Below are 14,353 nucleotides of genomic sequence, written 5' to 3' on the forward strand. Positions count from 1 at the left end.
ATAGGGCCTGGGTGGGATTCTCTGAGAGAGGGTCGGTGCAGACTCGATGGGCCGAACGACCCCCTTTTGCACTGTAGATTCTATGATTCCTGAAAAAAGCACTAGGCAATCTTTATTTTCCAATTATCGCTTCAGAACACCTGAAGCAATGCCTTACGTTTGTGTCCATGATGTAGGGATGCTGGCGTTGGACTGGGGTAGGCACAGTAAGAAGTCTCACTACACCAGGTTAAAGTCCAACAAGTTTATTGGGAATTATGAGCTTTCGGAGCGCTGTGTCACTGATGGAAGTTCTCAATGGCCTTGTAAAGTGAAAGAAGCAGCGCTCCAAAAGCTCGTGATTCCAAATAAACCTGTTGGACTTTAACCTCGTGTTGTGAGACTTGTTAAATTTGCGCAGAAGAGCAAAACTCCCCGTCTAAATTCATTCTATCATTTTGGAGATTGAAATAATTGCAGAGAAAATTGTAAAGTGCTTGAAAAATGGTCATTTGTAAATGTTCTACCTTTACATTTTGGAAGTCAGCGTGCTCATTTTGTTTAATGTTTTCTTCAGTTTTTTATTAACAAGCAATTTAAACAAAATGAATATTTGTCTCCATTTTCACTTCGGCTTGCTGCGTTGTTTTAATGCTCTACTCACACACCTTGTTACTGACAGGGTTAGTATTGGGCTCCCGATATCAATACCCCTGTTTGACTGCTTCACAGGAATTCAGAGCATTTACAGTGCAGAAGGAGGCCATTTGGCCCATTGAGCCAGCACCGACGACAATCCCACCAAGGCCTTATCCCTGTAACCCATATATTTACCCTCCAAGTCCCCCTGACACTAAGGGGCAATTTAGCACGGCCAATCCAACCAAACCCGCACATCTTTGGAGTGTGGGAGGAAACTAGAGAACACGGAGGAAACCCACGCAGTCACGGGGAGAAAGTGCAAACTCCTCATAGACAGTGACCTGAGGCCAGAATTGAACCCAGGTCCCTGGCGTTTTGAGGCAGCAGTGTTAACCACTGTGGCACCATGCCACCTGATGAGATGGTGAGAGGATGTTTTCCCTGGTGAGAGAGTCTACAACTTGTGGTGATAATCACAGGATAAAGAGTCAGGCATTTAGGACTCTAAGGAGAAATTTCACCAAAGTTGCTGTGTAATATCTTGTCAGGATGTGGCGACGATCCATCAAAATTGAGGGTAATGTACGTCAGGCTTAATGAGTCTTCAGACACCTGAGGAGCCCGATTCTGGATCCACAAGTTCTTCCACAGTGGGGGAATGTTGTGTGGAATGGGGTTGGGGGGGGAGGTGGGGGCTATAGAATTCTCAGCCCTCGAGTTAGCTTCCCTCTCCTTCCTCTGCCGCCATCGTTCTGCCTTGCTGTTGAGTTGCTGAGCCTCGTGGAGGCTTACACCTCTATGGAGCAGGGGAAGCCATCCTGAGTGGTCCACACCCTTCTCCCAGTCAGTGGTGTCAATGCCTCCATGCTTTAGCGCGGTCTTAACTGTATCCAAAGAGGTGGATGGGGGTAAGGCAGTAGACGTGGTATATATGGATTTTAGTAAGACGTTTGATAAGGTTCACCATGGTGGGCTTCTGCAGAAAATGCAGATGTATGGGATTGGTGGTAATTTAGGTACTTGGATCAGGAATTGGTTAGCAGATAGGAGACAGAGGGTGGTGGTTGATGGTAATTATTCATCATGGAGTTCGGTTACGAGTGGTGTGCCTCAGGGATCTGTTTTGGGGCCACTGCTGTTTGTAATCTTGATTAATGATCTGGATGAGGGTATAGTTGGGTGGATTAGTAAGTTTGCTGATGACACCAAAGTCGGAGGTGTGGTAGATTGTGAGGAAGGGTGTCGAAGTTTGCAGGGTGACTTGGACAGGTTGCAGAGCTGGGCCGCGAGGTGGCGGATGGAGTTTAATGCGGAGAAGTGTGGGGTAATACATTTCGGTAGGAATAACAGATGTGTTGAGTATAGGGCTAACGGGAGGACTTTGAATAGAGTGGAGGAGCAGAGGGATCTAGGTGTATGTGTACATAGATCCCTGAAAGTTGGGAATCAAGTAGATAAGGTTGTTAAGAAGGCGTACGGTGTCTTGGCGTTTATTGGTAGGGGGATTGAATTTAGGAGTCGCAGCGTCATGTTGCAACTGTACACAACTCTGGTGCGGCCGCACTTGGAGTACTGTGTGCAGTTCTGGTCCCCACATTACAGGAAGGATGTGGAGGCTTTGGAGAGGGTGCAGAGGAGGTTTACCAGGATGTTGCCTGGTATGCAGGGGAGGTCCTATGAGGAGAGACTGAGGGATTTGGGGTTGTTTTCACTGGAAAGAAGGCGGCTAAGAGGGGATCTTATAGAAACATATAAGATGATTAGAGGTTTAGATAGGGTGGATGGTGATAGCCTGTTTCCTCGGATGGAGAAAGCTAGCACGAGGGGGCATGGCTTTAAATTAAGGGGGGGTAGTTATAGGACGGATGTCAGGGGCAGGTTCTTTACCCAGAGGGTGGTGAGGGACTGGAATGCCCTGCCTGCTGCAGTTGTAAATGCGCCTAGTTTGGGGGCGTTTAAGAGATTGGTGGATAGGTTTATGGACGAAAAGGGATTGGTTTAGATTAGTGGGTCAATGTTTTTTTTTAAAAATAAGACTGGTCGGCGCAACATTGTGGGCCGAAGGGCCTGTTCCGCGCTGTAATGTTCTATGTTCTTTTAACACCTTTCCCTTTGGCCGCCCTTAGAGCATTGGCCAATAGAGAACTGGGAGATGGGAATCTGCTGAGGGAGGCCACTTCCAATCATCCAGGTGTAAAGGCCCATCCGTCAGAGTTGGTTCTGCGGGCCTGGTAGACATAGCTTCTTGGAGGACAGCAACGTTGGTCCAGAGATCCTCCCCTGGATTCTACACAAGCATCACTGATGGAAGCTCTCAGGAGTCTTAACATGGCGTCGATAGGCAGCCCCCTTGTTGGCTTCCAAAGGTTCCTATTGTGAAAGAATACTTTAACACCTAGAGTGCAGAGTTGGACTAAACCATCAAGTCACTACAAAAGAGTAATTGTGTCGGATAGAGAACCTCGCTCGCCACTTGCCTTTCCGCATTTTGCGTGTAACAACTGTGGGCAAATGTCCACGAAGATTATTCAAGCTCCAAGATGTAAACTGAGACCAATTTATATTCTGTCGCCCTTTCAACAGAGAGGCATTATTCAGAATTTTATTTGAAGGAATTTTCTTCATGGTAGTTGCAAGGCGATGAAAACCAGGTTTCAGATCTGCAAATAATCAGTGGGTTAATGGGAAGCAACTGTAGTAAGTCCGATCTAATTTTTACAATGTTAAGGCTCGTTACTGTGGCGGATACTCCAAATGGTGTAAAGAGTAGAAACGCAGGAAGTGGTTTTCCTGAGTTTATCGTAATCCTCCTTGTGGCTGAGATGTGAGTGATGACAGACCCAAGCAACTCCATAGACTCAATCCAGCTGACCATACATCAAATTGGGATAATAGTTTGAAAGTCTTTTTTAATCAGGATAGTTGGACAAGGCACAGACACTATCACGGGATTGTGTAACTCAGCAGTGAAGTGTATCAGGAGTTATTGAGCTTCGCCCTGATGTGATTCCTTCTAAGTAGTGAGCCCCTAACCTTTTCCTATGCAAAGTCCTAAAACAATAAACTTTAAGGACATGTAAGATAACATGTGTCTCAGGAAGACTCTGTGCCACTACGCCCCTTCCTATCACAGACACGATCCCACCTATTTAATCATCTAAAGGAAAGGACAATTAAATAAAATGTCAGAATCTCCACACACCCTCTTCTCTCCAAAATTAATGTTGGAATGTTCCCCTCCACAGATAACACTTTCCTGTCTCTGAGACAGCAACAACATAGAATCACCTACAGAGACAAATTGGAAAATCCTATCCTTGGAGAGAATTCCACTTTGGAGGCAAAGCCAGCATTTATCGCCCATTCCTAATCACCCTTAAGAAGGTGATAAGCCCACAGTGATGTTAGAGAGGCAGTTCCATGACTTTGACCCAAGGAGGGTTAAGGAACAGTGTTAAAAGCAAAATACTGTGGATGCTGGAATCTGAAACCAAAAGAGAAAACGCTGGAAAATCTCAGCAGACCTGGCAGCATCTGTAAGGAGAAAAAAGAGCTGACGTTTCGAGTCCAGATGACCTTTTGTTAAAGCTAAAAGGTATAGAAAGTGAGAGATATTTATACTGCGGAGGGAAGGAATGAAAGATGGGTCATAGCCATCGAAAACCGCTGCAGTATAAATATCTCCCACTGTCTATACCTTTTAGCTTTGACAAAGGGTCACCTGGATTCAAAACATCAGCTCTTTTCTCTCCTTACGGATGCTGCCAGATCTGCTGGGATTTTCCAACGTTTTCTCTTTGAGTTAAAGTACACTAATATATGGTAGGATTTTCCATACACCCTGGTGGCATGTCTTGAAGCAGTGGGATTTTCCAGTCCCGCTGGTGTCAATGGGTTTTCCCATTGTTCCCACCCTCCGCCACTGGGGAATTCGCAGTGGGGTGTGCCGTCAGTATGACCAGAAAATCCTGCCAGCAGGAACAGTCGGAAATTGTTGAGCATAGTTTGGCTTCAGGATGTTGTGTGACCTGGAGGGGAAGTTGCTGGTAGTGGTGTTCACATGTATCTGGCCTTCTAGATGGTAACGTTCACAGGTTTGAAAGGTACTGCTGAAGGAGGTTTAACAAGTTTCTGCAGTGCACCTTGTAGATGGTATTCACCGTTGCTACTGTCTTGGAGGACATAGATATTGAAGGTGATGATGAGGTTCTGATAAAGCGAGCTGCTTAATCCTGGATGGTGTCAGGATCTGTCATTGGTGACAGGCTTTGGAGAGTCAGGAGGTGAGATAATTGTTACAGAATTCACAGCCTCTGACCTGGTCTCGTAGCCAAGTATTTATGTACTTGGTCCACTTCAGTTTCTAGTCAATGATAACCCCTCCAAAATGTTGATGATGGGAGATTCAGTGATAGTAATGCCCTTGAATGTCAAAGAGAGATGTTTAGATTCTCATTTGTTGGAGATGGTCATTGCTAGCGCTTGTGTGGCATAAATATTATTTGTCAATTACTAGCCTAAGTCTGAATGTTGTCCAAGTGTTATTTTATATGGATTGCTTCAGTATCTGTGGATACTGTGCAAATGGAAATGAACTTTGGACAATCATCCATGAATATCCCCAATCCTGACCTTGCGAGGGATGGCCACAGATTGCGAGGGAATTCCACAGATCCATAACCCTTTGGGTGAAGAAGTTCCTCCTCAACTCGAAACATCAGCACTTTTCTCTCCTTACAGATGCTGCCAGATCCGCTGAGATTTTCCAGCCTTTTCTCTTTTGGTTTCAATATTTTAGAAATGTTTTACAAGCAGAGCTTCCGCCAAAATACAGTGAAAGCTGCTTCATCGCAAAGAATTAGCATTTACGTTGCAGAGTCATCCTAGACTCTCATACCCCCTAGTGACTTCATTGCAACTCCGAATCTGATAACTGGAGAAAATGAGCTTTTAAAATGTTATTGATGTTCTCATTACGATGCTGCAGTATTTAACTGTACACAATAAAACAGAGAGAACTTTGGGAATACAGGGTATCTGTTTGTCAATATGACACAGTCAGAAATTCAGTGTGACAGTCACTTTTAACTCGAGCCTGATGAGTGAATCGATGACATGGGCAAAGACCAAAGTCTGAGTGAATGACAGAGGCAGAGAGAGACTTTGTCATGTGTAATTGGCGTAGAGGATAACTAAAAGACTAATTAGTGACCTGCCAAAGGATAACAAAAAAATTGTAATTAATGGAAGGATTGACACTGTGATTTGTATTGGAAACCTTATCTCTGACAGGTGGGCATGGTGGCACGATACATAGCACTGCTGCCTCACAGCGCCAGGGACCTGGGTTCAATTCCCAGCCTTGGGTCACTGTCTGTGCTGAGTTTGCACATTCTCCCTGTGTCTGTGTGGGTTTCCTCCGGGTGCTCCAGTTTCTTCCCACAGTCCAAAGATGTGAAGGTTAGGTTGATTGGCCATGCCCTTAGTGTCGCGGGATTAGCAAGGTAAATGCGTGGGGTTGTGGGGATAGGGTGTGGGTGGGATTGTTGTCGGTGCAGGCTTGAAGGGCCAGATGGCCTCCTTCTGCACTGTAGGGACTCTAAAGTAGAAAGGAAGTAAGTTCAGGACAACAACAGCTATTAGAATGTGTTTCTCCATTTTGTACAAAATAAGTGGATATTATTATAATAGATTAAAGAGGCAGTTCTGGGATTTTTGGAGCAGTTTACTTGTCAAGCAGAGCGATTAGTTTTATTGCTGATCCATTTCCAGTAGGAAGTCAGATAATTAGCATCAGTGCATTGCCTGCTGGGACAGTAAAATAACCAGGTGAGGGTACATTCGACACTGCCAAAGTGGGGATGGGGGGACTGATGTATGAGGAGAGATTGACTGGGTTCGGATTGTTTTTTCTGGAGTTCAGACAAATGAGGGGGGAATCTCAGAGACTTACAAAATTCTAACAGAATTAGATAGGGTAGATGAAAGGGAGGATGTTCCTGATGGTGGGGGAGTCCAGAATCGGGGGGTTACAGACTGAGGATTCGGAGGTGAGGAGACATTTCTTCACCCAAAGAGTGGTGAGCCTGTGGAATTCATTATCACAGGAAGCAGTTGATGCCAAAACATTGAATGTATTCAAAAGGCGGCTGGATGTAGCACTTGGGGTGAAAGGAGAGAAAGCAGGATTAGGCTATTGAGTTGGACGATCAGCCATGATCGTAATGAATGGCGGAGCAGGCCTGAAGGGCCAAATGGCCTCCTCCTGATCCTATTTTCTGTGTCTATGTAAACACTTGTGTATACATCAATTATTCCACTGCGCTTCCTCTAATCCCAATACCTTCTTGTTATGTGATTGGGTCCTTCTGTCTTGGACAATCGGTGTGGGATTTATTCCTTGAAAGACTGTAAGAAAACTCTTGTATCTGCTTAACACTCGTTTATTCATCCAGCATCCTTCCTAAAGTCTGGTGCCCAGAATTGGACACAGTACCCCAGCTGAGGTTGAATCAATGTTTTATAGAGATTCACCAGAATGTCTTTGACTTTGTGCCCTGTGACCTTCATTTTCTGCAAACCCAACCCGGGAAAACGTTCCTGGAAGTTGGAATTTCCACACAGGGTGGTGGGGTTCCCTGGGACTGGGGCCTGCTATCCCTGGAACAAGGCTGGAGTCTCTGGGTGCAGAGGCGGTTGGGCAGAAGGCTTGCCCTGCCACTGTATCCAAGATTTATCAGGTTTATCCAGCAGAATTCAGTGAATGAAGACAACCATCTTTTGGCAAAGTCTATTTGATGGCACCTGATAAACGGATAGGTTTCTGATAGGCAAGGGAATCAAGGGTTATGGGGAGAAAGCGGGAAAGTGGAACTGATGCACTTCAGATCAGCCATGATCTTGTTGAATGCGGGGCAGGCTCGAAGGGCTAGGTGGCCTACTCCTGCTCCTATTTCTTATGTTCTTATGTACCTCTGAAATACTTTGCCCTCATTTCAGGACCTTTATGGTATCAATGAGTGTTGATCAGGAGATATTGACTTTGGTAGTGTTATTTTTCTGCACCCGCCTTCCCCAACCCCAGGCACCAGCTCCTATCCCCTATCCTCGGGCCAGTGGTTTTAGCTGGGGGAAGGGTAATTATGAGGCTATTAGGAGAGAATTAGGAAACATAGGTTGGACTAGGAGATTACAGGGATTGGGAACGTCCAAAATGTGGAGTTTTTTCAAGGAGCAGCTACTGCGAGTCTGTGATAGGTATGTCCCTGTCAGGCAAGGTGGAATTGGTAGGGCTAGGGAACCGTGGTGCACCAAAAAAGTTGATTCGTTGGTTAAAAAGAAAAAGGAGGCTTATGTTCGGATGAGACGTGAGCACTCGGATAGTGCACTAGAGAGCTTTAGATTGGCTAGGAGGGAGTTGAAGAGCGAGCTAAGAAGGGCTAAAAGAGGACATGAGAAGACTTTGGCTGATAGGGTTAAGGAGAATCCTAAGGCGTTCTATAGGTATGTCAAGAACAGAAGGTTGGTTAGGGCAAGGTTAGGGCCAGTTATAGACGGCAGAGGGAAGTTATGTGTGGAACCGGAGGAGATTGGTGAAGCATTGAACCAATATTTCTCTTCGGTGTTCACGCAGGGGGACATGGATATAGCTAAGGAGGACACTGGGTTGCAGGGGAGTAGAATGGACAGTGTTACATTTGATAAGGAGGATGTGCTGGATATTCTGGAGGGTCTGAAAATAGATAAGTCCCCTGGTCCGGATGGGATTTACCCCAGGATTCTCTGGGAGGCAGGAGAAGTGATTGCAGAGCCTCTGGCTGTGATCTTCAGGTCGTCGTTGGCCTCTGGTATAGTACCAGATGATTGGAGGTTAGCGAATGTTGTCCCATTGTTTAAGAAGGGGAACAGAGACTTCCCTGGGAATTATAGACCGGTGAGTCTCACTTCTGTTGTGGGCAAGGTTTTGGAAAAAATTATTAGGGATAGGATTTATAGTTATTTGGAGAGTAATGAGTTGATTGGAGATAGTCAACATGGTTTTGTGGCGGGTAGGTCGTGCCTTACTAACCTTATTGAGTTTTTTGAGAAAGTGACCAAAGAGGTGGATGGGGGTAAGGCAGTGGACGTGGTGTATATGGATTTTAGTAAGGCGTTTGATAAGGTTCACCATGGTAGGCTTCTGCACAAAATGCAGATGTATGGGATTGGGGGTGATCTAGGGAACTGGATTAGGAATTGGCTAGCGGATAGGAGACAGAGGGTAGTGGTTGACGGTAAATATTCATCATGGAGTTCGGTTACAAGTGGTGTGCCTCAGGGATCTGTGTTGGGGCCACTGCTGTTTGTGATTTTTATTAATGATCTGGATGAGGGTATAGTTGGGTGGATCAGTAAATTTGCTGATGACACCAAAGTCGGAGGTGTGGTAGATAGTGAGGAAGGGTGTCATAGTTTGCAGGAAGACTTAGACAGGTTGCAGAGCTGGGCCGAGAGGTGGCGGATGGAGTTTAATGCAGAGAAATGTGAGGTAATTCACTTTGGTAGGAATAACAGATGTGTTGAGTATAGGGCTAACGGGAAGACTTTGAATAGTGTGAAGGAGCAGAGGGATCTAGGTGTATGTGTACATAGATCCCTGAAAGTTGGGAATCAAGTAGATAAGGTTGTTAAGAAGGCATACAGTGTCTTGGCGTTTATTGGTGGGGGATTGAATTTAGGAGTCGTAGCGTTATGTTGCAACTGTACACAACTCTGGTGCGGCCGCACTTGGAGTATTGTGTGCAGTTCTGGTCCCCACATTACAGGAAGGATGTGGAGGCTTTGGAGAGGGTGCAGAGGAGGTTTACCAGGATGTTGCCTGGTATGGAGGGGAGATCCTACGAGGAGAGGCTGAGGGATTTGGGGTTGTTTTCGCTGGAAAGAAGGCGGCTAAGAGGGGATCTTATTGAAACATATAAGATGATTAGAGGTTTGGATAGGGTGGATAGTGATAGCCTTTTTCCTCTGATGGAAAAATCTAGCACGAGGGGGCATGGCTTTAAACTAAGGGGGGGTAGTTATAGGACAGATGTCAGGGGTAGGTTCTTTACCCAGAGGGTGGTGAGGGATTGGAATGCCCTGCCTGCTGCAGTTGTAAATGCGCCTAGTTTGGGGGCGTTTAAGAGGTCTGTGGATAGGTTTATGGACGAAAAGGGATTGGTTTAGGTTGGTGGGTCATTGTTGTTGTTTTTTTTTTAACTGGTCGGCGCAACATCGTGGGCCGAAGGGCCTGTTCTGCGCTGTAATGTTCTATGTTCTATCCCCCACCATCTCCAGCCCACCCCATCCCCACTCTCCCCCAACCCCAGGCACCAGCTCCTATCCCCCATCTCACCCCATCCCCCCCCAACCCCATGCACCAGCTCCCATTCCTCACTGACCTCCCCCTCCGTCACCCCAACAACCATTCTCCCACAACTCCATGCACCAGCTCCTTTCGCCCAACCCCCCCGCACCGCCCCCCCCCCCCCCCCCCCCCCAACCAATCCCCCACCCTCCCAACCACCACCCTGGCAGCCACCCTCACAATTAATTCTCATTGTTTTTTTGTTCCCAGCTCCGGAAGTTCTGGCTCAAAAACCCTACAGCAAGGCTGTCGACTGTTGGTCGATTGGAGTCATTTCTTATATTCTGTGAGTATTCCTTCTCCGGTAGAAGTGTTATTGATGTGAATTCTGTGGAGCTGGCATCAGTCGCACACACCCGGGATGTCTTTTGATGTAAATAGGCTGCGACAGGTGATATTAAAGTATGACGTTTCTCAAGGGTTGCTGATAAAGATTCCACAACTGAGCGAATTGGAACCATCAGAACTGTGCAGTGATACATTTTGGAAGGGAGTACAAGGAGAGGGATAACAGATACTGTTGTAAATGGGATGTGGGAACAAAAGCATCAGCAGGTAAATCGTTGGAGGCAGCTGGCCAGCTTGAGAAAATGTTAAAATGCATTTGGGATCCTGGTCTTTGAAAGGCATAGAGTACAAAAGAAAGGGAGTCGGGGTAAACCCTTTGTAGCAACTGGCCCCTGTGAGGGGCATACATCAGGAAGGTCATGTTATCCAATTGTCCAATGGGGAATGAGCGCGGGATCTCGGTGCAGAGTGCAGGGTCTTGCAGCCAGAATAGAATATGAAGTCTCACAACACCAGGTTAAAGTCCAACAAGTTTATTTGATAGTAAACACACAAGCTTTCGGGGTTTGCCCCTTCGTCAGGTGAGTGGAGAGTTCTGGTCTCAAACAGAGCATATAAAGGTACATACAATTTACAGATTACTGATTAGAATGCGAGTCTTGACTTGCCTGGGTTTGCAACATCTCACTTACTGTCCCGTCTGGAGACAATACACATCTCTTTAACCTATGCTTAATGCTATCTCCACTCACATTGTCTGCACCTTTAAGAGTTGATTAGCTGTAAAGACTCGCATTCTAATCAGTATTCTGTAAACTGAGTGTGTGTCTTTTTATGCTCTGTTTGAGACCAGAGCTCATGACTCACCTGATGAAGGGGCAAACCCTGAAAGCTGGTGGGGTGACTATTAAATAAACTTATTGGACTTTAACCTGGTGTTGTGAGACTTCTTACTGTGTTTACCCCAGTCCAATGCCAGCATCTCCACTTCTGGGAGTGTTAACATTGTGAAAGTACTCTGTATATTTATCCGCTTGTAAAGAAACCATTATAGTTCATTATACTAACTGGTGGTCACCTCTCCCTGCAATTACCTTACCTTTATAGAAAGCTATTCAATCTCAGCTGGAATATTGTGTCCAACTCTGTGGGCAACACACTTTAGGAAGGACATGAAGAATTCGGGCAAAAATGTTTGACGAGGATTGTTCCAGGATGAGGGTCTCCAGCTGTGTGGGTAGATTGGGCTATTGTCCTTTGAGAAGAGGGAGTTGAGAGGTGGTTTGATAGAGGTATTCAAAATGATGAAAAGTCACAACAGAGTGAGTAGACAGAGGAAACAGTTTCCATTGGTGGGAACTTGAGAATCAGTCAACATAGATTTAGAGTGAATAACAAAAAAAACTAAAGACAACATGAGGAAATGTATTTTTCTGTAGCAAATGGTTAAGATTTGAAATGCCTTATCTGAGAATATAGAATCATAGAATCACTATAGTGCAGAAAGGGGCCATTTGGCCCATTGAGTCTGCACTGATGCTAACCCCATAACCCTAAGTGTCTATCCTGCTAATCCTCCTATCCTACACATCTTTGGAGAAGGCAGATTCAACTGAGGCTTTTAAAATGGAATTAGATAATGACCTAAATAGAATAAGTTTGCAGGCTTATAGGGAAAAGATAAAGGATTGGGACCAGGTGAGTTACTCATGCAGACAGCCAGCACAAACAGAAAAACAATAGCCTCCTGTGCTGTAACCATTCAATGATTAATAATTCAGTAGTTTCATAATTCTCCAGAACAATTCCAGTCCATAGTATCATCACTGACAGGAAATCATTATTGCTTCACATTTGTATCACAGAATCTCAGACAAACCTACATCAAGGCAACAAGGCTATTTTAGAATGGAAGTCATTTTTGGCTGGATTGCTAAATAATATAAGAACTCCTCACCATTTCAGTTGTGCCTTTCATGATCTCAGGATATCCTACAGCACCTTGCGGTTAATGAACCACAGTGCTTTGGTAACATAGCCACTGTTATAATATGGGAAACAGGACAATCTGTTTTCACACAACGATCTACCACAAACACCCATCTGATGATGACAAGAGATTATTTATTCTAGTAATGTTAGTTGAAGGACAAATATTGGTCAGGACATTGGGGAGAAGCTGAAATGTTTTGCTATCCGATCATTGTGGGGATATTAAGATTCAGAATAGGAAAGTGACTGATAAAGGAACCAGTCCGGGGTCCCTTGGTGTTCAAGACTGGCTGGAGGAGTTGAGTTTTTTCATTCATGGAAGTTAGCTTCAGCAAGTTGGGCCATAAATTCCGAGCTCCAGACTGCCGTATCTGCGCTGGGGAATCACCCCGGAGGTTCCTGGGTAAAGATTGTGCAGTTATTACCCGGGGGATGTATTGATAGGCAGTGATCCTGCACTGGAACAACTCAAAAATGCCATCTAAATCACAAACTTCAGATGGTTCTGATTGTCTTTCTATGATAGTTACTCTGAACAAGTTAAAATAATTAAACCCACAAAACTATTGTACAAACACACACTAATACCCCACAGCACACTTCCTGCCCTACCTCCAGAGAACTCCCCTCACTCCCACACAAGACCCCCCGCTCCACACAATGTGCGCCACCCCCACAGGATCTTCCCCACCTCTGGCAGGAATATCCCCATCACCTCCCCCCCCACCCCCCACAATCCCATGACATTCCCAACCCACGGGACCCACTACCTCCAACTACCACCTGCTCGACCCCTGCCCCATCCCCAGCCCAAGTAAATGCCCACCCTTTCGGGACTCTTACCAGAGGAACTCCTGCCATGCCCCATGGGATTCCCCACCCGCTCTCGACTAATCCCACCCCTCCCCCCCTCCACAGGCCCGACTCCCAACCTCTGCCCTTCAACAAGCCCCCCCCCCCAACTCCTGACTGCTGACCTCCTATCACACTCCCCGCTAACCAGTCCGACTGCCTCTTCCCCATCCCCACCTCAAATCCTACCCACTTACCAGACCTTCTGCTGTCTTACCTGAGACCCGAAATCTGACTGGATCTTTACACTCACTTGGTTTAACCCTTCCTGAAGTCAAGTGGATGGAAGTGAGCAGAGCTAGTGTGATCCAGGCCGGAGAACACCGGAATTCTCCTTGAGGAATTTTTCTCTCAGGCCTTTGAGCGAGGGGGCTGATTCAGACATTGTGGTGAGCGAGCAGGATGGAGGCACTGGATTGTTAGACCACAGGGACCTGACGTGTGTTACGTCACAGAGGTGATTTTTCTCTTTGCACGATCTTGTAACTACTCAAAGGCTAGGCCTCACCTCGTAATCTTGTACAAGTGTGTGTGAGATAGTAGGAAATTACTGGTTTTAGTAAATTAAAGCAGGATCTGACCCTCTATATCATGAACAATTAACAGAATTTTATTTTTTAACTGGTGACAACATTATTAAAAGAACTAACTGAATAAAATCCCAATAGAATGCTATTCGAAAACTACGAGACTCTTTCAGGAATAGTAAAATAAACCATTGCAGAATTTAGTCACTCTAAAGTAAAATACAAACAGGGACCTTTGGAAATATAACCTTCCTTCAATGGTGCTCACGTCTGGGACACTGTCTGCGTTGGTCTCTTTTTCTCTTTATTCTGATTGTGAAAGCATACAAGAAAACTGCAGGATTTACATCAGAGCCTTGCCTTTCCATCCTTCTGACTTGAGAGGTGGCAAGCCTACTCTGCCAGTTGCGCACCGCCGCCCCCCCCCCCCCCACCCAATCCCGCACCTTGTCTGGGTTTATTTGCCTGGAATTATCTCTCAGTACTGCTACAATCTGAGTGGCTTGAGGCTGTCAACAACCTTCACATTTGAATTCCATTGCTTCTGTGCCTCTGTCTGCTTGCTTTAAATTCACTGGTCCAATTCAAAAGCCTGTTTTGGTTAGGTTAGAACACCAGCTACTCGGCTTTGATACAAATGTCGCAAAAACCTTCTCCTGCAGCCTTCACTCTGCAATTTAAAATCTAT

General features: G+C 45.7%; 1 protein-coding gene across 2 annotated transcripts in view; it reads left to right on the top strand.

Moving 5' to 3' along the window:
• The window catches only part of camk1da (calcium/calmodulin-dependent protein kinase 1Da), a 414,885-nt gene that overhangs the window by 328,612 nt on the left and 71,920 nt on the right, over window positions 1-14,353 (top strand). For both annotated transcript variants that reach the window (XM_080207104.1, XM_080207105.1), the window contains exon 6: window positions 10,217-10,292. In XM_080207104.1, the coding sequence (XP_080063230.1) occupies window positions 10,217-10,292 (76 nt within the window). The remainder of the gene's footprint in view (window positions 1-10,216; window positions 10,293-14,353) is intronic.

Source organism: Carcharhinus amblyrhynchos, chromosome 19 (assembly GCF_965287045.1).
Source record: "Carcharhinus amblyrhynchos chromosome 19, sCarAmb.v2.hapA, whole genome shotgun sequence".
Lineage (NCBI taxonomy): Eukaryota > Metazoa > Chordata > Chondrichthyes > Carcharhiniformes > Carcharhinidae > Carcharhinus > Carcharhinus amblyrhynchos.